The sequence below is a fragment of the Procambarus clarkii genome, chromosome 1, assembly GCF_040958095.1.
Source record: "Procambarus clarkii isolate CNS0578487 chromosome 1, FALCON_Pclarkii_2.0, whole genome shotgun sequence".
NCBI classification, from domain to species: Eukaryota; Metazoa; Arthropoda; class Malacostraca; order Decapoda; family Cambaridae; genus Procambarus; species Procambarus clarkii.
Genome location: NC_091150.1, coordinates 29,705,892 through 29,731,270, shown reverse-complemented (window position 1 = coordinate 29,731,270; position 25,379 = coordinate 29,705,892). Strand labels below are relative to the sequence as shown.

General features: G+C 43.8%; 1 protein-coding gene across 1 annotated transcript in view; it reads left to right on the top strand.

Annotated features, from left to right (window-relative positions):
* The window catches only part of LOC123748888 (rab GTPase-activating protein 1), a 172,783-nt gene extending 147,615 nt beyond the window's left edge, over positions 1–25,168 (top strand). Inside the window, 5 exon segments of the mRNA XM_045731242.2 lie at positions 5,508–5,659; positions 12,169–12,273; positions 19,129–19,284; positions 24,029–24,208; positions 24,571–25,168. Of these exon segments, the coding sequence (XP_045587198.2) occupies positions 5,508–5,659; positions 12,169–12,273; positions 19,129–19,284; positions 24,029–24,208; positions 24,571–24,786 (809 nt within the window). The 3' untranslated portion in view covers positions 24,787–25,168.
* Positions 25,169–25,379: the final 211 nt, after the last annotated feature.

The following is a 25,379-nucleotide window of genomic DNA, read 5'->3' as shown; positions in this document are numbered from 1 at the left end:
TTGGCTGGGGCTTTGTGACCAGTGCTCATCAAGCCAGCTAGGGGCGGTGGTGTCCGTCTCTCCGTCTGGCCCACAGCACGGTGCGGGAGTTTGCGGCAGTTTGGTTGTCACTCCGGAGGGTTCGGGTCGCTTGAGGATCGACGATCTGGCTCCATTCGGACTGCTCCCCGAAGTTCATTGTCTGAACCGGGGGGGTTCGATGCGGTCCTTAGCTCTTTGGGGCTGGTCGCTTCGAGTGACTCGTCTGCTGAGTTTTCGGGGTTTGGCTTTCCTTGCGGTTCACGTTCGGGCAGTGTCCAATGTCTTGGCGGACGGCCTGTCACGGTTCATTCCCCTGTCCACAGAATGGACGGTCGACGCCAGCTCCTTCAGTTGGCTCTGCCAGATGTTTGGGCCTCCGGACATGGATCTCTTCGCGTCGGCATGGTCGAGGCATCATCTGATATATGTGCTGCCCTTTCCCGACTGCGAGGGCGTCGGGGTCAATGCCTTTCGGTTGGATTGGGTGTGCTGGGGTTACCTATACCTCTTTCCCCCCGGTTCAGCTGTTGCTCCAGGTCCTGACTCGCTTGGAGACTTACCAGGGGAGAGTTGTCCTTCTGGCCCCTTGGTGGCCGGCCCAGCCTTGGTTTGAGACGCTGCTTGCTCGGTGTCCGTCCCGAGGGCTTTCCCGCGGCTCCGTCTCTTTCAGCAGATCAGTTCGGTACGTCACGTGGCTGGTTCAATCTTCTTCTCGAGTCTACATGTATGGTTTTTTGACTCGAGTCTATCATCGTCTCTATGGTGATCAGGTGGCTTCTTTGTTGGTGTCCCACCTGCAGGCTTCTTCTCTGCGGTAGTATGAAGTTTCCTGGCAGTCCTTCTGTTTCTTTTTGTGTCTTTGTCAATTTTGTTCGCTGTCGGTTTGGGTGGTTTTGTCCTTTCTCTCTTGGTTGTTTCAGGATCGTCATCTTATGCCGAACACTGTCTCCTTGTATCTTGCGGTGCTGGCGGAGCCGCTTCAGCTTGCCTTTGGTATCGATGTTACGTCTGCGCTGTTTCGCAAGCTGTCTCGTGTTTTGTTTCACCTTCGGCCTGCTCGTGCGCTGCCTGAGCCGTCCTGGTCTTTGGATGGAGTGCTCGCTTACCTCTCTTCTCCTCATTTCGTCGTGGCCCCTTCGGTCCAGGATTGTTTCTCCAAAGCTCTTTTCCTGTTGGCATTAGTCTCTGAGGGTCGGGTTGGGGAGCTTCATGCTCTCCTCCGGTGCAGGGGTTTCTGCTCTTTCGGTCGTGGCGATTGTTTTGTTCGCCTGCAGCCGTCTCCTTTTCTGGCGAAGAATGAGACTGCTGCGTTCCGGAGGGGTCCGTGGGTGGTTGATGCTTGGTTGGTACGGCCAGGGGTGCATCATGCTTTGTGTCCTGTTGCGGTGCTTCGCCGTTATTTGCGCGCCACGACTTCTGTGTCCGGGGATGCACTTTGGATTGATCCGGTTTCCCTTCTTCCCTGTTCGCTTGTTCGGGTCTACCAGGTCGTCCATAGGGTTATCAGATCCAGCCAGCCTGCGGTCTATCCCTGTGCCCATGACGTCCGAAAGTTTGCGGCTCTTGCTGCCGTCTTTGGGAACATGTCTTGGTCTGATATTCGGGCACGGGGTTTTTGGCAGTCGAACAGGGTCCTGGCTGCTCGTTACCTCGTGAATGTCCCTGGGCCCCATCAGGCCTGTGTTGCTTTGGGTTGGCGGTTGCAGCCAGTTGTCTCGACTTCCAGTTGAAGAGTGAGCGACGACCGCCTACGGGGTAAGTCCCTCTTTTTCCGTCTGTGGGTAGTTAGCTCCAGGGAGCCGATGGGGCTCCCCCTCAGAAAAACAGTGTTGAATGTAATGAAACGCCATTTTCTGGGCGAGTCCCAGAGGCTCCCTAGCATCCCTCCCGACCTCCGGTTGTTTTTTTTTTTTTTTTTTTTTTTTGACATCCAGCCTCAGAACTGAGGCGTGGGTAGCCGGCATAAAGGGTCTAGGGCTTCCCCATCCCCCTCCCGGGGAGGGGGGAGCTGCGCAGACAGCGGCGCAGCGACGTGTAACGTCACACTAGTTTGCTTGTTTTCTGTTTGGGAGTTCTATCCACTAGTTTGGTTTTTTGGTAGCAATTCTAACCAGAATAGGGGGTTTGTTTTGAGGCGCTTACCTTTCTGGGTGCCTGATCCGGTCGATGGCAGTCATAGAATGTTTCCAACCACACGGGGGTTTCTATAGGCCATTGCTCCCCTTGCCTCTCTGAGGGAGCCAGGTTCTGGCTGTGGTTCCCGGTAGGCCCTAAGAACTCCATACATATGACTGATGCCAAAGTCTGACATTAGGATATCAGCCTGGGATAGCTCTGGGAAGTCTCCGGGACTCACCCAGAAAATGGCGTTTCATTACATTCAGCGCTGGTTTTTTGAATACCTAAATACTGAAGCCAAAATATTGGGCTTGTCATTAGTGATTTTAGTGTTTAATTGTACTGTAGTTTACTTACCTTAGAGTTTGCATCTTAACATGATTAGATTTTAGGAAGTTTAATTGTACTATATATTGCTAAACAATTTTCTTAGTTAAAATTGCTCTATATATTTACATGGTGATACTCTTGGATCAAAATATTCAACTTGCTAACCCATACCAGTGTGTGTAAATGACAGTTGTGTTTGTATGTCAGTAGGTCAATTACAATTTGTTATTATTTTCTTGAAAGCTTATTCAGAAAGTTTTTGATGCCTCTTAGCTTATATTTGTAGGCAATAAACTAGAATTTTGTCAATTACTTACATATAGGCATTTTAACACCAGTTTTGTCCACCACTTCTACCACGTGTAAACTTACCAAAGGAACATCACTTTTGCCGTTCACTTAACCCATAGACCGCCAAATACATACATATATGATTTGACATTAAATAATTTAACATAAGTTTTTAAAACTTGCACAAAAACCTTCCAATTTTTTTTGCATAATCAATTAGGCAAATGCTCCAACTTTGTCTAAATATTCACAGCGTAACTTGAAAAACAAAGAGAATCAATATTAATTTTAAAATTGAATATTGAAAACTTCAAATTTTCAATTAGGGAATAAAAAATGTGAACTATCACGAATTGTTCATTTAATGTTATTATTCTCTCAGAATAGCATATGATCTTCATTTTCATCAAATTGGAATACAGTATAGGTTTTCAGTACAGTTTACTGTAAAAAAAATCGTCAATAGGGCATTTGAAATATGCGGCAAATTTAGACCAAAAAAAAAAATTATATTTCCAAATGTATAAAGTTTATGAAAAATCCATTCTGAAGGGATTGTAGAACAGACAGCTGAGCACACAATATGTCAAAATAGTGAAAATCGGTCAAAAACTGGAATTTTAGAAGCCACTCAAATTTGAAACTCTAGTTTCAGAGATAATTGAAGTTGAAGATATGAACAATGAATAAAGGTAGTTTTAATTTGTTAATTTAATTGCATGTTTTAATAAACATTGCTTGGCATTCATACTCAAATATGTGAAAGTTGTAGGTCAATATGTGTTGAAATGAAGTCAAGAAAAAATAACCCTAAAAAAAATATATAGGGATAATTATAATAATTACAATGATTTAGGGGATATATTTAGGGTATACTTTATATAAGTGAAAAAGCCCTAATATGGTCCCTAATCATCAAAACAACCTAAAGAGACAAAGAAAATAGTTTGAAATCGGATAAAAAATTAGACCCAAAAAATTAAAATTACCAAGTTTGGCGAGTTGTAACTGATTTATTTGTTGACCAATTTCATTCTATCTTCACATAGTTAGGGAAACATAAGCATTCTCCAGGATGTAAAGGTTACAACAAAATCAGATATTAAACAAAGGAGAAAAAAACTAAAATCTTAAAAAAAAAAATTTCCCCTAAAAGAAATATTTTTGGGACATTGATGAAAGTAACATATATTAACATTGGACAATGTATTTATATGATATATAATAAAATAGAGCATATTAACATAGTTATTCATTATTATTTGTGTTATTATGTATTACTCAGCAATGATATAAAGACACCAGATAGGTGCTTGCATCTCTTTATTACTGCATAATCCTTCAGTTCCAGTTATTAGTAGCTGTTCTCCTTATCAACAAAATGTTCTTATTTTTTTTTAATTTGTCTAAAATCAAATTTTAAAAATATTTTGATGAAAGTTTCACGACACTGAAGTCATTAAGTTGGAGATTAACATTTTTAAGTTATTTTTACATATTTCAATTTTTTTCGCTATCGGGCCCCCAGTATGAGCGGTAATATGCACGGTCTAAAGGTTAATAATCAGCACTGCCACCACTTCTCCTAATTAAAGAGGAATGAGCTAATTGACCCAGGAGGGGTCAATTAAAAACATATACTTAGCTGGAGCTTGTTATTTTATTATTGGGAAAGGATGGATGGAATGCCTTTATAATGCTTACTCAAGACAAGGGGAAATATTTAATAACAAATGGGAACTAGGAGGATCATGGGATTTACACCATCAGTCGGGAGACAATGACTCGGGCAAAAATTAAAGGGAAATATGAAATATACATTCGAACACTATATGACTTTTATTAAATCAAAATGGCACTTAAATACATCCTAGTCTAATAATTCCTAATCCTTTGAGGCACTGAGAGTGAACCCTACCAATTGAACCTAACTCTACAGAGCACTTTACCGTTCCTGCAATGTACTAGCCAAGATGGTGTGGCTCTCCCAAAGTGTGGTGTTGACCTCTGCCCCAGAACTTCCCAAGTCACACTAACACTAATGTTTCCTTACTCCTGCAAGGAAACCTATGGGTCCACCCACTAATTTGAGACTTGACTAGGAAACTCCAATCATTTTTACTTATCCTCAGTGCCCTGGCAGTTGGCCAATGGCATGCCAGGCCCTGGACCTGGAAAACACTGCCCCTAGGCCGACATCCACTCCCTTCAAACCAGGGTCCTGGCCCCACTGCCCCCAGCCAATGGCGCACAAGGCACCCATCCTAGACCAATGGGAGTATTTCAGCCTGCCCGATGGCAGGAGTTTCTCATGAACTGGAAAACCTGACATACCCCAGACATTTGAAACATGCCACCTTGTCCTCTCGTTCATGGCGGTAACTTAAGAACCAATGTTATGGTACCCGAACATGATGGATTGCTTTGCTTTCCAGGGGATGGATAAGGGAAGGAGATGGAGGAGAGGGAGAGAGAGAGAGAGAGAATGGAGAGGGGAGAGAGGGAAGGAGACTTACTAGGCCTGTTGAGAAGTGACCCCCCCAACCACAAGGCACCCTTGACTCAAGATTAATGATCCTATGGGAGGCGACACCCAGGCCTTGAGAGGGAGATGGAGAGGAGGAAAGGAAGGGAGAAAGTAAGGGAGGAAAGGGAAGCCTGCTTACATTTGACCGTTACAGCCTGACAGTGCTTGTGTATGGGGGAATGTGTACAAAACATTGCTGTAATGAAAACTTTACTTGCAGAACATGAGGCCATGCAGGAGGATCCTGTCATACGCCTGGAACGTGAAAATCGTCGGTTGCTAGATGACAACATGCGCCTTGAACGTGAAAATGATGACCTGGCTCACGAACTTGTTACCAGCAAGATAAATATGAGACACAGCATGGATAAGGTAAGTTTTTTTTTGTGACTTGGAGTGCCACTGGCACTCCAAGGACTCTGTTACAGCAACTGTTTGGTTAAAAGTACCAATTTGTAGTGATGGACCACCACTGTGTGTGTGTTTTATATTACTGAATTAGCCCAAATGTGAAATTTCCTAACTAAAGCATAAATATAAATCCTTCTAATACATGCTATCCTAGGCATAATATAGTACAGTGGTACTATACTTCGTCTACGAATTTCATCCATTCCTAGAGACAGCTCGTAACCCGAAACGAATTTTCTCATGAGAAATAATGTAAATTGAATTAATCCATTCCACAATCCCAAAAATATTAACTTATGAATACATTTCATACATAATAAACACAATTCTTTTGTACTATAGTATGTACAAGTTATAGCTTACCTTTATTGATGACTCTTGTTGGTGTATGTAAGACAGTGAGATGGGGGGGAATGAGGATAGGTGTTAGTGTTTGGAAGGGGTGTCCCCTTCCATTATAACATTAGGCAGTGATGACTTCTCTAGGGTACTCTCTCTCTTACGTTTTGCCTGCATACCACTAGGACCTGGTTGTGGCTCACTGCTTATTTGTCTCACTAAGAACCTTTCCTTAGAGACTTGTTTTTCTTCTATGGTCATCCTCACATGTGTTTTCATAGGTTGAACCTTACCACTGACTTTCTTGGGAGCCATGGCATTGTATATAATAATTACTTTTATGTTTAGAAACAAAATAAGCTGAAAAACAATGAAATTCTTTACAAAGATTTCAAGCACGATTGTCACTACACGGGAGGCACTGTTAAACTGAGGTGCGGTCGCCCGTTCCACCAGGAACCACGTGTTCGGTCAACCCATATGTGTATCAATATGTGGGCGCCTGACAGCTGGGTGGACAGCGCTTCGGATTCGTAGTCCTGAGGTTCCGGGTTCAATCCCCGGTGGGGGCGGAGACAAATAGGCAAAATGTTTCTTTCACCCTGATGCCCGTGTTACCTAGCAGTAAATAGGTACCTGGGAGTTAGACATGCTACGGGCTGCTTCCTGGGTGTGTGTAACATAAAGGAGGCCTGGTCGAGGACTGTGCCGCGGGGACGCTAAGCCCTGAAATCATCTCAAGATAACCTCAAGAAGATCAACAAACTTTAGGCAAAGCTCGTAAACCTAGTCGAATTTTATGAAGAAATTGAGCTCGTAACCCAAACAATTCATAAATAGGGGAATTCGTAAGCCGACGTTCCACTGTACTTATATATGCTATACTAGATCTAGGAATGTTTGTTTGATTTTGCTTTATTTTTCTGACTCAATAAAATTAAAGGTACAAAACATGAGCTTTTGGTGGTCCAAGGACGAACCCAAGGCGCCTATAGGCACCCAGAAACAAACCCTGGGTGGAGCCCTGCCTAACTCAAATTCATACAGTAAAGAAGGATAAGAAAATTCCCTGCCCTGCAACAAAAGACCCTGCAGAGAGGGCACAAGGGCCCACGGAAGGTCAAACGAAGCTCAAGAGCTCTAATCAGACTCCCCCCAAGGCCCCGGGAACCACAGGCAAGGGCTCTAGGGCAGAGCCTTCATCCACGCCCAACATTCTGTGAAGAGAAGACGGAGCCCAAGAAAAAATCTTCAAACGAGGGAGTCGGCTGGGAGGACTCTGAAGCTTCTGTGGGAAAGAGCTGCTCAACTACCTCCATGCCTGAATCGGAATGGGCAACCCCCGAAGTTGCCCAAGCAACATCCTGAGCTAAACCCTGCCCCGAGTCCGAAACCCTCAGATGCTTCGGAGCCAGATGCAGGGAAGGGAGGGTGGAGAAGGGTGAACCATGCCCAACAGGGAAGGAAGAGGAGATGCAGACAGAACCAAGGTCTAGTCAACCAACACCTCTAATACCAAGACCCTAAAACCCAAACAGGGCAGATCCAGGGCAATCCACTGGGCACACAACGTGGAGTGGTGCAACACTGATAACCGGCAAAGCAACTCACTCACTGCCTGACTCAACGCACTCACTGGCAACCAGACAACCCAAAGCCTTAGGAAAATTCAAGCGGGCAGCAAAGGGGTTCCACCACGCACACCCTAGGCACACCTTATAAGACGAAAGGCAGAACTCTCGAGCCAAAATAAGCAAAAAGCTACACAAGGCAAACCAAAAAATACACATAATATAAAACTCCCAACACTAAACTGCTGTGAATGAGCAGCCTGAGAGAAACATCAGTGCACCCAAATGGAACTTAGTAAAGTTTAGGCTGTGCAAACTGCAGTATGCCAGACTAGCCATAAAAACACTCCTAACCCCTGATAAGACAAAGTGCAAGACCCCTGGCATATTGTAAGGGCGAGGACCACCCCAAATGAGGAAACCCCCTAATGGGAGTGTTCCCAGAACAGCCAGGGCAGTACTTAGAGTGCACAGGAAACGGAAGTGCCTGAAACTGAAGAAACTCAAGGGGCTGCATATGCCCCTTGAGCACATGCAGCCCTAGTACACTTAAACTCCAGGCTCACACACTCCTGTGTAAAACTGCCGAAAAGGCAAGAAATCCACCCAAAAATGGGACAGATCAGCAACACTTGACTGCCAGAGAAGCACATCAGAAAAGAACTGAAGCCAGTTGGCCCAGCCTCCCCGCTTACCCCTTTCCCCCAATGAGGGGGAAGCCCTCATTGAGGAAGGGCAATGGGAATGTCCCAATGAGGGAAGTGCCTCATTGGGGCATGAAACTAGCCCCCCTCCCCCTTGTTGGGGGTGTGGGGCTAGTTTCATGAAGGTTTGGTTGTTTCCTTTATTTTTGGGAGCCCTTTTTTTACATTTTGGAGGCTGCAATCTCATTTCTGTGGGGAAGCCCTGTCGTCTCCCTGGAGCTATTGGACTAATATTAGCTAACATTAGTACAGGGCTTCAGTCATATGGAGTTGTCATGCCTACCGGGGACAACTAGCCAGAACTTGGTCCCCTCAGAGAGGTGAAGGGAGCAATGGCCTGTGAAACTCACATTTAAGAAAGTATTCATATCTGCCATCGACCAGGGTTGAGCACCCAGTTAGGTAGGCGCTTCAAAACGGACCCCACCTGGTAGAAATATTGCATCCTGAGACCGAACAGATGCAAAAAATGACCCCAAAGAAAAACAAGCTCCTTCTGAGTGTTGACAGTGGCCAGGAGTTTTGTACCAAGGGCTGCATGCACTTAGGGCTCCATTCCCTAAGTGCTCTGTGAGTACACCTCTTGGGGTTCAGAGGTCTCTTCTCTGGGTTCTTCGAGACACTATTCCTATAAGGGTAGTGACTGCATGTCTCTACAGGGCTAAGGTATTGAGGATGACACCTTCGACTCGGAGTCTTGTGAGACTTGTTCTCTACTCATACTCTAATTTAAACATACTGCTACGGCTGAGGTTAGGGGTCAAGTGGCTTGCGTGTTGCATGCTAGGTTTTGGTTGCTGCAATGCACAACCATGGTTGCCTGCTCCAATTTCCTGGGTTATAGGGACTCGGACTTGGGGGCATTGGTCACTTCGACCTTCGTTACGTCCACGCCCCTTCGTCCTCCCCTTGTTGGTGTGGTTCACCATTCCCCCCCCCCCCTCCCTGCTTCCGGCTCCCAAACATCTGAGGGTTTCAGGGTCGAAGCAAGGTTTAGCTTGGGATTAGGCTCGGGGGTTGCTCCATTCGAGGTGGGGACAGAGGCATTCGAGCCAGTTCCTCCCGCCGAGGCTCCTGGGTCCTTCCAGCAGATCCCTTTCTTGGATGCTTTTCCCTTGGACTCTGCCTTTTCTTTATAGGTGGAGGGCATTGAGGACAGGGGAGGGGGCGGTGGCTGGCTCTGTTTGCCTGCACTTGGTCCCACAATTCGTGGATGTTTCAGGTTGTATCTTCCTGCCAGCAGTGGCATTGGGTCACTCCTTCCCCTCTGGTGGTTCAGGGCTGGCAGGGCAGGTTTCTTTCCCCTTCGCTTCATTGGGTCATCCTAAAGTGGGTGCGCTTGGGTGTGGTTGAAATGACCTCGTCCCTTAGGTGGGTTTCCTGCCTGTTTCCAATGCCGAATTGGGACTGTGCGAATCTGCAGTTCATTCTGTACTTGTCCCATCTGAACCCCTGATTCCTTGCCCCTCCTTTCGGATGACCACTCTGTCCCAGATCCGGTTTCTCTTGGAGTCGAGTACTTGGATGGTGTCTCTGGACCTCTGGGATGCATATTGGCACGTCCCTATTCAGGGACTGGGACTGGTTAGGTTTCGTGGTGGGGCGTCAGCTTACCACTTTTGTTGCCTTCCTTTTTTGGCTAAATCTGGCACCTAGTGTTTTCCACATCTTACTCGGGTCTTGGTGGCCCGTCTGCATCTCCCAGGTGTTTGGATTTTAGTTCTTTTCCAGCTTGCCGGATTTGGGTTCCTGGTTTGGGTTCGCGGTAGACGCTTTTTGGCACGACTAGACGAAATGGGATTACCTGTTCCTCTCCCCTCCCCCCCAGTTCAATAGTTGCTTTGGGTTATGGCTCAGTTTGAGTTCTATCGGGAGGGTTCTCCTTCTGGCCCCATGGTGGCCGGCCCAGTCTTGGTTTCAAACGCTGCTTGCTCAGTATTCGAACCCGGTGCTTTTTCCGTGACTCCGACTCTTTCAGCAGATCGGACCGGTGAGGTACCTTGCTGGTTCGCTTTATTCTTCCGCACTTCGTGTCTGGAGTTTCTGATGTGGGTGCTTCACCATCTGTATGATGACCAGGTGGCTTCTCTAATGATGTCCCAATTGCAGTCTTCTTCTCGGCGGCAGTATAAAGTATCTTCGCAGTCTTTTTGCCACTTCCTTTCCCTGCGTAGGTTGTCTTCAGTCTCGGATAGTATTGTGTTGACTTTTCTTTCTTGGCTCTTTCAGAACAGGCATCTTATGCCGAATACTGTCACTTCGTATTGTGCAGCGCTGGCGGAGTCGCTCCAGCTTGCGATCGGGGTGGTTGTCACTTCGGCTTCGTTTCGCAAGCTTTCTCTTGCCTTTTTCCACCTTTGGCCTTCTCATGCACTGCCTGAGTCATCCTGGTCTTTAGACCGGGCGCTCATCTTTCTTTCTTCCCCTCGGTTTGTGGTGGCCCCTTTGGTTCACGACTGTTTCCTGGCAGCTTTGCTCTTGTTGGCTTTGGCTTCTGGGGGTCGGGTCTGGGAGCTTCATGCTCTCCTCTGGTGCAGAGGCTTTTACTCTTTTGGTCTGGGTGCATGCTTTGTTTATTTGCAGCCATCTCCTCCTTTTCTGGCGAAGAACGAGAGCGGGCTTCCGGAGGGGTCCATGGGTCATTGATGCTTGGTTGGTCAGGCCGGGGGGGGGGGGGCATCATGTTTTGTGTCTGGTTGCGTCTTTACTCTGTTACCTGTGCACCTCGGCTTCTGTGTCCGGACACACGCTTTGGGTTAACCCGGTTTCTCTTGTTCTCTAGCCAGCCTGCAGCTTACCCCTCGCGCCCATGATGTTCGTAAGTTTGCAGCTTTGGCTGCTGTGTTTAGTAATATGTCTTGGGCGGATATTTGGGCATGAGGGTTTTGAAGATCAAACAGGGTCCTGGCTGCCCGATATCTTTTTAATGTGCCGGGCCCTCATCAGTCTTGTCGCCTTGGGTTGGCGGTTGCAGCCAGTTGTCTTGTTTTCGGTATGTGTTGTGTGGTGCTGTTGCCTCCAGAGTAAGTCCCTTTATTATTTGTCTTCGGATAGTTAGCTCCAGGGAGCCAACGGGGCTTCCCCACAGAAAACCAGCATTAAATGTAATGAAACGCCATTTTCTTGGTAAGGCCCTGGAGGCTCCCTGACACCCTCTCTCTCCCCCTAGGTCGGCGGGTTTTATTTCCGTTTTTCAGCTTCCAAACTGAGGGTCCGGCTGCCGGCTCGGTGGGCTGGGACCTCTCTCCCCCTCCCAGTGGGGGTGGAGGGTTTGGCACAAATGAGCAGCGTGTGGTGTGATGAGTAGCAATTTTTACCAGAATAAGGGTTTGTTTTGGGACGCTTACCTTTCTGGGTGCCTGACCTGGTCGATGGCAGACATAGAATGCTTCCAACCATACGGGAGTTTCTATAGGCCATTGCTCCCCATGCCTTTCTGAGGGGGCCAGGTTCTGGTTCGTGGTCCCCGGTAGGCCCACAGAACTCCATATACATGACTGATGCCAAAGTCTGACATTAGCATATCAGCCTGGATAAGCTCCGGGGAGCCTCCGGGTTTCACCCAGAAAATGGCGTTTCATTACATTCAACTCTGGTTTTTTCTCCCTTCCTATTTATGCTACGATGCTGAGACTTGGACCAGTTGAACACAATTTCATGTACAACTAGCCAAAAAAGTTTGATTGAAATCGAACCAGTTTTCATTTATTGCATATTTTCATAAAATGCCCCCTTAAGGTATGCTCCAGGTATTCTTTCATATGTTCTTCATAATATATAAACATAAGGAAAAGTGAATGCAAATTTAAATTGTTAATTTGATATCTGTATTATTCATTCTACATGTAATTTTCAGCTTGAAGATAAGTGTGATAGTCTCAACAAAGAAGTAATAAATCTGAATGCTATATTGAATGACGCTGAGGATGAGAAGAAACGCCTTCTTCTGGAAGCCAATCAGGTGGGTTTAACAAAGCTCTTGACTAGTATTTATTATTCATAATGCAGCCCGTCCTCAGGGTAAAGTGATTACATCGAAACACCAACCTTCCTCTCTCACCACATGAATAATTATCTAGATATTTGTGTGAGCCTGAAGGCATATTATGGTTCCATTAATAATCTACTTGTAAACTGGCAATAGAGTTTGGCTTAAGGGGCCTGGTGACGGTGCACCGAAACTTCCTCAAACACACTCATTTTTTTAATAATATCTTCAAGGTAAATGCTCCAACGTTTCTTAATGGATCAACATCATACCATGAACAGAAAAAAAAGTTAAACAAAAAAAAAATAGAAAAAACACAAATTTCATAATTTTAAATTAGCTTTAAAAAGATTAAAATGTCACCAATAGTTTTTCATTCATTATGGTCTCAGAATGGCATGTAACATTCAGGGTCCTCACTGAAAAATATTGTTTGAGAGTATAGTTTACTGTAAAACATTTTTTTAATGTAGTCATCCAAATACTGTATGTGCAAAATTTAGACGCAAAAAATTTATAACTACAAACGTTATGGCTTTATGACTAAATGACAGCGAGGAAACCTTAGAACTAAGAACTTTGCACATAATATGTAAAAATGGTGAGAACTGGTCAGAAACTGATTTTTTAAAGCTGTCTCAGTTGAAATTCCAGTTTTAAAAATAATTGAAGTTGAAGTTATAAATAATAAATATGCTAGTTTTAATTAATTAATTTTCTTGTATGTTATAATTAATATTACTTGGCATTCGTACTTGAATATGTGAAAGTTGAAGGTCAGTATGTGTTGAAATGAAGGCAAGAAAAATAACCCCCCAAAAAACAAATACAGTATAGGGATAGGTTAGGGATAACAAACATATTTATTGCAGTAACTTTATTGCCCCATGTATAAGTGATAAGGCCCTCATCTGGTCCTGTTATCAATACAATTCATCAATACAATTCATCAATACAATATAAAAAGACAAAGAGAACAGAGTTTGAAATCTGTAAATAAATCGGCCCAAAAAAATAAAAGTCACAACTTCTGCCATCTGTGGCTGATTAACATGTTGACCAATTTTGTTCCAACTTCACATGCTTAGTGCCGGATATGCATTCTCTAAGATGAAGAAGTCACAACAAAATCTGCATAGAAACAAAGGAGACAAAAAAAAGAAATGGCTGTCAGCTTTTTGTACAAAGGGACATAAGAAATATTGTCATTGGTCAATGAATTTATATGATATATAATAAAATACAGCATAATAACATACTAACTCATTATTAGGTGTTAAATCTGGCCCCCCAGGGGGGACCAGCTGCATATCCACTCTGCGACCTACTATTTTTTTTGTGCATTGGACAGGTGCTTGCATCTCTTTATCCCTGATTGCCAGTAAAAAGGTGGCAAGCACGCCCGTTACCTTACCTTGAGGTTACCTTGAGGTGCTTCCGAGGCTTAGCGTCCCCGCGGCCTGGTCGTCGACCAGGCCTCCTGGTTGCTGGACTGATCAACCAGGCTGTTGGATGCTGCTGCTCGCAGCCTGACGTATGAGTCACAGCCTGGTTGATCAGGTATCCTTTGGAGGATACCTGATCCTCCCTGACTCGCCACCCGTCACGAATGCATTTATTAAAAAAAAAATCATAAAAAAAATCCATTTCTTAACCCTTAAACTGTGTATGGCATATATATATATATATATATATGTAGGTATGTATGTATGTATGTATGTATGTGAGACCAGAGTAACATGTCCCGCAGTGTGCATGGCATACATATACAACGTAAGGTGCTGGCTATGATTCAAATGGCCCACGGCTACACGGGGTTCAGGTCAGCTTCCTCAGGGCTCTTGTAAACAGATGCCATGTTTCTCTCTCCGGTGTGAGAGCCACAGTACTGAGTGAGCAACCATGGCTGGCGCATGCAGTATGAGCTAATAGCACTGCTGTTCAGCTTGTGACCACAGCATTGCCTAAAGATGTCAAAATAAATATGTAACTGTTATTATTTAGCGACGACATTATTGCAGAAGTCCCCTGACTGTGATAAAAGTGACTAAGAATTGTGATAATACTGTAGCAGAATTGTTATGATAATTAGCGCTGTGTGGGAGGAGTAATGCTGAGGGAGGTAGTGTCGTCTGCTGAATCTGTGGCTACCTGTTGTCTGCATTCACCATACCAGCTTAGTGGTTTGCTATGGTGAACACAAATGTAGATAATTATATATAAAAAATGTGTATTAGTCTAATAACAGTAAAAGGAGTATGTTAGGAGGAGCCATTTGACTGATGGAGGTGGCGTTGTCTGCATGACTTGTTATGATGTGCAGAGGGTAGCAACTATGCTCTTTGGGCACTATACCAGCTTAGTTGTACATTTATAGTGAATATAACACATAGATACTTATATATAATGTGTGTGTATATAGTGTAATAACACCACAAACATTATTGTTGGGGAGAATAGTGCATCTGGCTTTGAACCAGTGAGGGAGGCAGCTGCCAGCTGTGTGTGTGTGGCGACATCTCTTATATTACCTGAACCCATCATACCAGCATAGTTGTACAGCTATGGTGAATAAAACATGTAGATACTTATATATAACGTCTGTATGTAGTGAATAAAAGCAAAAAACAGTATGGTGGGAAGAGAATGTTGGCTTGAGGTATTGTTTAGGGAGGGAGTGGCGGTGAGTGGCTGGTGTAACGGCCACTCTTCGTTTCTTTTTGACTCACCATACCAACTTAGTTGTTCATTATGGTGAACAAAATATGCAGGTTCTTATATATAAGCTGTGTATATAGTGTAATAACAGTAAAACTATTTGTTTATGTTTTATGAACATAATTGAATCACTAATATGTACACCATACCGTTGAGTAGAGCAATGATTCATCCGTTTATTATATAATTATATCACACTACACACTATTGAATAATATTACTGGAAAAGAAAAACTAAGAAAAAATCAATCAGACACATTGAAATAATTAGGTAATAATATCTTTGTAGCAACTCCTGCCTGATAGCTGTGGCGGATCTGATCGCCTCTGACGTTTGCTCTGTAAATGCCTATATTTTGCCAGACGTCCTCGGCCTATTGCAGCCAAAATGTCACCTACGATTCCTCCTCCCCCCACCCTTCCCCATGTTCAGGGAACACAAATGAACATGTTTTGAAGATAACAAAAACAATTTATAATTATTTTTCTTGTGCATAGGGGCCTCGTAGCCTGGTGGATAGCGCGTAGGACAAGTAATTCTGTGGCGCGGGTTCAATTCCCGCACGAGGCAGAAACAAATGGGCAAAGTTTCTTTCACCCTGAATGCCCCTGTTACCTAGCAGCAAATAGGTACCTGGGAGTTAGTCAGCTGTCACGGGCTGCTTCCTGGGGGTGGAGGCCTGGTCGAGGACCGGGCCGCGGGGACACTAAAGCCCCGAAATCATCTCAAGATAACCTCAAGATAGGGGTGTAAAAATCCTCAGGACCCCTCAGCAGCTTAAGAGTTAACATATTGGGATGAAATTTTCACAACATTGATGCCAAATAATGGGAGATTTGTTTAAAAATTTTCACTATTTTTCATATTTTAAAAAACACTACATCAGCAGGCCCCTTACGCAGAAAATATTCTCAAGTTATAGCAATTATATTAAAAATGAAAAAGTCTATGGTAAAATAAATTTGTTTCATATGCCCTAAGGTCTGTTTTTTTTAATGCTGAATTATTTACCTGAATTTATGTGAGGGCCACTGTTACAACTCTGGGTTCTTAATTGGCTCTGCCAGGAAACCAGGGGTCAAATTGGGTTCTTTTATATTCATGCACTGATCAGTCAGTCAAGTATTTTGGTAGTGATAGGCCCTGACTTAGGAATTATATGTGGGTTCTTGATTAAGTAAATATTAGAACATTATTTGATAGGTTCGGTTATGTAAGAGAGATATTTAATTAACAGTAACTTATATTCAAGGTATCTGTATCCTGCTTTTGTTTATGTTCCCGTCTTCCCTGCCAGACGTGTCAATAACCTTGTTGCTCACAGAGAGGGCAGACTCTGTGTTAATTGAATATTAATATATATTATAATTGAATATTAATATATTATAATTGAATATTAATATAATATATATTATAATTGAATATTAATATAATATAATAAATGTTAGCTATTCTTAGAACCATTAAAGTAACAAGCAAATGAGTTGTCTTGGAAGACTTGTGAGGATTGTTACTGTACGATCAGTTGAGTATCCTTCAGGCAGTGATCATGGGGGAGCTAGAGAGCTTTTTTGTTCTTCTCTGCTGTGTTTTCGGGCTGATAGGTCATATGACCTTGAGGGCTGTTTCCTACCTTTTCTCATCCTCCTCTCTTCTCTCTCCTTATTCTGTGTTTACCAAGTTAAGTACCTTACTGTTAATTACTGTGCCACCATAGTTTTAGGATAGTTGTTTGTGTCCTCTTAAGCCAGTGTTTGTGCCCCAAGCGTTAACTCTTGGGTGGTTAGAGAGATCACGTGTGCATTACAGTGAACCTGTGTGTGTTCTGTCTCATCAGGAATGTAGACTTTACCACTAGTTGCTGTTTGTAATCCTTGTCTCCTGTCTATGTAGATTCAAGGGGTTAATGTAAGATCGAGTTGGTAAAATATTTGTTGTATTTTTGAGGGGTTTATTAGGGGGTTAACTCTTAAGCTGTTAAGGGGTCCTGAAGAGATTTACACCCCTGTACACAAGAAAAAAAAATTCTAAAAAATTATTTCATCTTCTAAAAATGTTAATTTGTGTTCCCTGAGCACGTAAAAAAATAAAAAATAAATCGTAGGTGACATATTTTGGGCGCAATTGGCCGAGGAAGTCTGGCAAGACTTCCACACACAAGGGGCATAACTGGCTGACCTCTTATGATGTGGGATAAATACCAGGGATAGATATGATATGAGGGAAATTAAACTTATGGATGCAAAATAAAGGGCATGCACTACTAAAAAATGTATAATCCTTAGCTGGGTTGTAAGTCCAGCCAATGCTCCTGTCTTAGGAAGGAATGTGGGCTGTAAACCTTTGGTACAGTTACTCAATTACATCAGGATATTAATGGAAGAAACACAATGTACCTGTTGGTATTGAGACACAATCAGCATAGTATTGTAATCAATGGATTAAATGATAAAACACAGTACAATGACTGTAAATACTGGTTCTGTTCTAGCATAAAAAGTTCTGAACACTGTACACAGTCTAGCCTAGCTTTAAAAATATTGCAGCCAATAACTGGGGTTATATCTAGTAATATAACAACACCTGGTTATATGATTCAAGCAAGATATTAAATGCAAGCAAATATGATTAATTGATGATAAAAATTGATAATTTATACTGATGAATTATATATATATATATTTTTACTTATATATTCAAATTAGATTATAAAGACTAAGATAGATGCACACTTTATTTGGGGAGTTTCCCCACAATATATATCATGATTACTATTTTATATGGACATTTTAAGGTCATAAAAGCATGCAATTGGGCAATTTACATTACAAACAGTTAATTTTTCTCCAAAATTGAGAACCGATGCTCATCTGACAGTTGCCAGACTATATACAGTATATCTATTGATGAAATAAGGCACAGTATTTTGATGATACAACAGCATTGCTGCAGTGATTGGATACATGCTGTAGCGTTTATCTTGGATTAAGATTCTGTGGTGGTGGTGGTGGTAAACAATCACACGTGGTGAACCACACACACTCTACACTCGTATTTTGATAAATGTACAGTATCCGTATTTTGTTCTGATTTATAGTTCAATACCTCCCTGAGTATCCTAGGGAGCTATTTTAGGGATTATTTGATTGTTAGTGTGGTGGTAATCTTGGTTCAAAGTTACTTACTCCCTCACACGTATTCACCATGTATGTAAACAAAAGATTCTGAGGCCTGGTGCGATCATCATCCTTCTCTCTCTTAGTGAGGGTGGGTGACAGTGAATATTGATTAATTATTTCTCGTCTAGAATATTAATTTGAGATGAATTATAATTGTAGAATAAATATATACAGTATATAGGATTTAATGATTATTGGTAGTACTTGTAGTACAGATTGATTCTTTATTACAGATTTGAAATTACATGACCAGAAGTCCAAATCGTGTTCCTATTGAATTTCAGTTAACCCTCCTTATTGTGGAAGCTTCCAGATCCTTGAAGGCCCATGAAGAAAGTCACGTAGGCCATCCCTAGGCCTAATGGCAGACATGACCATTGTGGTGTTGTCATGGATATAGGATCCAAATGTATGATTCGATACAGATGTGGAATTCTGATTGTATGATATAGAAATAATACTTTTCTTAGATTATAATATTTGCATGGTGGGTGGAAATTTTCCAGAAGTGGTGTTGGAGAGAACTTGAGAAACACTTCCAAAGAATAACTGATTATCCAGGATATAATACTTGTGTCAGGTTTTGAACATCTGGGTCCAACAGCCTGGTTGACCAGACCACCAACCAGGAGTCCTGGTCAGAGACCAGTCCATGGGAATGTTGATCTTTGGAACCAATAACAGGTAGTTCTAGAAATATATAATAATAGTAATAATGAATATATGCTCTAATGCAGGTTTTGGTACATTTGAACAGTGAAACTTGCATTAGATTTATTTACTCTTCAAACCAATTAATTTGAAGAGTAAATAGGATGGAGTTAGATTACATACACATGTCATATCATACCAAATTAAAGATACAGTAGATTCTTTTATTGCCTTGGCATTCGTGTGCTGTTTCGTCAATAATGCAGCTCTTTTCAACAGGTGAAGGAACTCTTAAAGCGGGAAGTTGAGAAGGGCGACATGGAAACTTACAGAAATAATGCCATCATCACTGACTACAAGAAGATTTGTTCCCAGCTCTCTGAAAGATTAGACAAAGAACAATCTGCAAATACTCAGACTATTAATATGTATAAGGTAGGCATGAATCTAACTTGTTTCCATCAGTTCATGATATGTTGATATAGGGGTATAAAGTCAGAAAACAATTACATTATTTGATTACTAACACAAATACTATTTTGCACATGACGTGATGTATGTGAGGGGAATTGTTCCACATATCTTGTGATGAAGCGCTTCATTTACAAGTTCTGATCAGTACCTAGTGTCTGGTAACTCCAGTGTTCGATAGATGGCTCTGGAAATGGCTTGCCTTTCTTGAGAAAATGTTCTCTCTCAAGTTCCTTGTAATTCTGAAGTGTAATGGTGCTGATTCTTTGTGATGCTGAGTATAGTGGTGCTGGTTCTTTGTGATGCTGAGTATAGTGGTGCTGGTTCTTTGTGATGCTGAGTATAGTGGTGCTGGTTCTTTGTGATGCTGAGTATAGTGGTGCTGGTTCTTTGTGATGCTGAGTATAGTGGTGCTGGTTCTTTGTGATGCTGAGTATAGTGGTGCTGGTTCTTTGTGATGCTGAGTATAGTGGTGCTGGTTCTTTGTGATGCTGAGTATAGTGGTACTGGTTCTTTGTGATACTGAGTATAGTGGTGCTGGTTCTTTGTGATGCTGAGTATAGTGGTGCTGGTTCTTTGTGATGCTGAGTATAGTGGTGCTGGTTCTTTGTGATGCTGAGTATAGTGGTGCTGGTTCTTTGTGATGCTGAGGTATAGTGGTGCTGGTTCGTTGATGCTATGTAATGTAGAAGATATGGTTTAATAAGTGGTTTAATAAGTGGTGTAAAATTGCTGTATATTTATCCATACTTCTTGCCTGTCATCTTCTGCCTCCCCCACCCCATGAAAGTGAGAAATTTGATCATAATGATGCATTTTAGTACATATATGGATATGGCAGTACATTTGAAATTGTTCTCAGATCATGAAATATTGATTAAAGAGTTATATTATAATTTTGGCTGTAACTGATACTATTTAGTATTTTGTGGTCTTTCATAGTTCGACAAAGTAACTATTAGGTTTTTCTGTGGAGAGCCCCTTCGGCTCCCCGGAGCTATACCGGGCTGATGTGTATATATTAGACCGTAGCAACAGTCAATCGAAGGAGTTCTAGGCCTACCGGGGACCAGAGCCAGAACCTGGCCCCCTCTAGAGAGGCACGAGGAGCAATGGCCTAAAGACATCCTCGTGTAATTGGAAGCAGTATTTGTCCGCCATCTACCAAGTCAGGCACCCAGAAAGGTAGGAATTCCAAAACAAATTACTGCTGATCAAAGATTTGCAAACTGAAAGCCGAACTAGCAACAAAACTCCCCAATCAAAACCAAGGAAACAAATATAACGTCACCACAAACTCCACGCATCCATCTCCGCAATGCCCCCTTCCCGGGAGGGAGATGGGGGTCGGCCCCAGACCTTCACGCCAGCAACTCTCCTTAGTTCACAGGCTGTTGTGAGGGCGAACGGTTGATCAACTCTGGCTAAATCCTTTGAGCAGTACTGCAGTGCGGTGTTGTTTAGTTTTGGTACTGGTATCATGCAAGCCAGGTGTAACACAAGAGTACTGGGGCTGCATGCATCTAGGGCCACCTTCCCTAGGTGCCCTGTAAGTACTGGCCTTGCAGCTTCAGGGTTATCTTGCCTGAGCCGTTCGGGAACTACCTCCACATAGTTCTGTTGCTGCTCGGTGATTGCCCTGCCCTTGGGGATCAGCTGGGGGATTTTTACTCCTTTTTGCCCTTAGGTTTGGAGGTAATTTTGTCGCTGGCTGGGGTGCGAGGTACTGTGCTGTTGTCTGATATACGCATAGCAACTGGTTCTGTTCACCTGCTGACGTTGTGCTTTTACGGGGGTTTTCTTTTGTTTTCGTTTTGTTTTGCCTGGTGTGGCGGTAGGACCACTTGTATGATTTTGGTGGCCCTCCACTAGGTCCCCATGCTTGCACACATCGCAGGGCTCAGCTTATAGTTTGTTTGCTTGCCAGCTCTGGGATAACAGGTTAGCAGTACCTCACCTGGGTTTCCCTTAGCAGTCAGCCTAAGGGCTCTGGAAACCCCCGTTGGGGCTCAGTGATCCAATGGAAGAGACCTCAGAGTCCCACCTCGCCTTGTGCGAGTTTGAAGGTTGCTCTGTCCCCTTGACTCGGGGTAACATTCACCGTCTTTGCCTCCGCCATGCTGCTTGTTGGGTCAATGACACCTTTGACCCGGAGTCCTGCAAGTGGTGTTCCTTGCTTGTACTCCAGTTCACCCAGTCCAATGAGATTGATATTCGGGTACAAGCATCTTCGGCATTGCATGCACAGTTTAGGTTGCTGCAACGCGCAAGGTTGTATACCTTTCCGAATGCCTCGCAGCTGCCCCACTTTAGTTATAGGGACCAGAGGGACCCGAGCTAGAGGGAGCTGGTCGGCAAAGCGGACAGCACGCTGGACTTGTGGTCCTGGGTTCGATCCCGGGCGCCAGCTAGAAACAATGGGCAGAGTTTCTTTCACCCTATGCCCTTGTTACCTAGCAGTAAAATAGGTACCTGGGTGTTAATCAGCTGTCACGTGCTGCTTCCTGGGGGCGGAGGCCTGGTCGAGGACCGGGCCGCAGGGACACTAAAGCCCCGAAATCATCTCAAGATAACCTCAAGATAACCTAACCCGGACTTGGGGGTGTTAGTCTCCTTGACTTTGGTTTCATTTGCTCCCCCTAGTCTTTCCCCTGCTCTGGTTCATCCTGCTCTCCCCCATCCCCCTCACCCCTGTTCCTGGCTCCCAAATGTCTGAGGGTTTCGCAGTCGGGGCAGGGTTTACCTGGTGGTGAGTCTCGGGCAGCAGAGGCATTCAAGCCTGTTCCTCCTGCTGGAGCCCTTGGGCCGTGCCAGCCGGCCCCCTTTATCCCGGCTTTTCCGGCAGACTCTGCTTTTTCTCCAGAGGCAGAGGTTTTGGAGGACTGCTCGGCCCCGGGTTCTGACATGGAGGTTCCCAGGGCTAGGGAGGAGTTGACTTGGTGGGCTTGGGTCCCGTTTGACTTCGCTTGTGTGTTGGTACCCTCGGTGCGGGGCTTGTTGTTACACGGGGAGGGGTTTTCCTATCCCCCCTCCCTGTACGAGTTTGATATGGGTGCGACTCCTCCCTGGGTTCGGTTCTGGGTTCCCTTGGGTTCTTCGGTTCCCTCCTTCCAGAGGTTTTCAGCTTCCTGCATCACATCAAAGGTGGTGCGGGAAGCCCTTCTGGCTTACCTCTTGTGAGACCCGGATTACGCCTCGGTAATGGATCCTTCTTCTTTCGAGTATGGCTCCTCGTTTCCATTCTGGGTGCATTACTAGGTGCCGGAGTCTTCCTGGTTGGCGGACTGCCCTTTCTTTTCGTTGGGGGCGTGACATTCGTTCTGTCGGAGGACAGAACGAATGTTTTAAGAGGACGGGTTGGTGCGGGAGCCTGAACTTCTCCGTGTTGGTCTACCCGTCGGGTCGGATCTGGCTTTGGCGGCTGTTTTGGTTTTCTTGGGGTCGTTCCTTCCACCACTCTTGCGATCCCAGGGTTCGGATCCCGGGAGCCTTGCATTGGCTGCTGCTTCGCCGGCTTCCTCTGCAGATTTTCAGGGTTTAGTGCCATGGCACCTCTCCAAGCCTTCGCTCAATGTGTTCACAGATGCCTCGTCTCTCGTCTGGGGTTATGTGACAAGTGCTCACCAGGCCGGCCAGGGTCGGTGGGGTCCGTCCTTCCGTCGAGCTCACAGCACGGTGCGGGAGTTTGCGGCAGTGTGCCATTCGCTTCAGAGGATACGTGTCGCTCACGGAGCAACGATACGACTCCATTTGGACTGCTCCCCGGTGGTTCACTGCCTGAACCGCAGGGGGTTTGATGCTGTCTTTGGCTCTTTGGGGCTGGTTGCTTCAGGTGACTCGTCTGCTGAGTTCTCGGGGTTTGGCTCTCCTGGTGGTTCATGTTCAGGAGGTGTCAAATGTCCTGGCGGATGGCCTGTCTCGGTTCATTCCCCAGTCCACGGAATGGTGGTGCTCTGGCCTGCTCAATGCGCCACCTGAGCCATCCTGGTCGTGGGATTGGGTGCTCTCTTTTTCTCCTTGGTTTGTGGTGGCCCCCCTTCGGTTCAGGACTGTTATTCTAAGGCTCTTTTCTTGTTGGCACAGTATCTCGTTAATGTTCCTGGCCCTTCTCGGGCGTGTATAGCCTTGGGTTGCAGGTTACAACCAGTTGCCTGGACTTCGAGTTGAGGAGCGAGTGACGACCGCCTCCCAGGTAAGTTCCTCTTTTTCTTTATCTTTGGTTAGGTAGCGCCGGGGAGCCAAAGGGGCTCTCCACAGAAAACCAGCGTTGAATGTAACGAAACGGCATTTTGTTGGAGGAGGAAGGGGGGTTGTGCAGACGGATGCGCGCGGCATTTGTGGTGACATCATACTTGTTTCTTTGGTTTTGATTGGGGAGTTCTGTTCCTAGTTAAGCTTTCGGTTTGCAAATCTTTGATCAGCAGTAGTTTGTTTTGGAATTCCTACTTTTCTAGGTCCCTGACCTGGTAGATGGCAGACAAAGACTGCTTCCAATTACACAGGGGTGTCTTTAGGCCATTGCTCCTCGTGCCTCTCTTGAGGGGGGCCAGGGTCTGGCTCTGGTCGCCGGTAGGCCTAGAACTCCTTCGAATGACAGTTGCCATGGTCTAATATATACACATCAGCCCGGTATAGCTCTGGGGAGCTCCGGGTCTCACCCAGAAAATGGCATTTCATTACATTCAATGCTGGGTTTTTTTTTTTCAAGGCCAAAGTGTCATCGTGTGAGAAGTGTAGTGGCATCTTGTCACCAGTCACAGGCCCACCAGGAGAGTTGGGCATTGAGGAATCCCCAGCTGTGACAAAGCTTAATCAGCAGGTCCGTGAGCTGGAACTGGAGTTGGCTCAAACTAAGTTGGCATTGGTAGAATCTGAATGTAAAAACCAGGTTAGTGAATGGAGTGTTGATTGTAATTTGTTTTTTCTCTTCATAAGGAAACAATTATGAAGCAATTTAATAAATCATTATTGTCTTTGAGTATATTGTAATTCAAATTAACAAAGATTATTAACCTCTTGAAGTACAAAACAAAAGAGGTAATCATAATACTTCCCTTCATAAGTATCATTAAAGGAAGTATTTTACAGTATAACCAGATTCTTGCAACCCATCATCCAGTTTCATTAGTACATTTATTTATATCTAAATATAATTGATACTGCTGGTTTTAGGGAATACTGCATTTTAGCATTTTAGCAGATTTTGTTCCCATGTATTTATTATAAACTTGACAGGATATCTTGTCACAGGATCTGACACATCAGTTGAGCACAGCGATGACAGAGTTACAGGCTACAAAAAATACCTGGTTTCAAAAGACTCTCACCTCGATCTCATCATTAAAGGAGCGTACAGGTTCTACGGGTGGTATGGCTGTTGGCCCAAGTGCATACAGCAGTGGTACCGTGGGAAATAGTGGACTACAGCGCCAGCATAGCAGAGACAGTACCTCTGAAAAAATTTAAATTTTTATATATATTATATATATATATATATATATATATATATATATATATATATATATATATATATATATATATATATATATATATAATATGTTTATGGAATATAGACTTTATTTATGAATATTATGGAGATAGTGATAATCAAAAGTGACTGCTTTGCAGCTGATGATAAAAACTTGCGTGAAATTTCCGAAGGAAAACATTGTTTGGCCAAGTACCTATATTATTGTTGGAAATATAGTTCGTGCTACATAGTTATGAAAGGTAGTGTTTTGTGAAAATGTATTGTTAAATACTCTATGGCAACATGCTTGCTTATTCAAATACTTAATTATTGTACATACATGACTTCAATAATAAGTATATAACCCAATTAAGAAGTCATTATGTTTATTAAGCCTTTATTATTTTTGTTTTGGATATATACTAAGAATACAGTGCATCAATTAAATTTACTCATTTTACGTATACATAAGGAGTTGAGAGTTAAGGCTGACAGTCTTATACTTTCATGTGTAAATACTAAATACTACCATCTATATCTTGATGTGTATGAGTGGTTGTCTGGTGAATGACAAGTCTAGTATATTTAT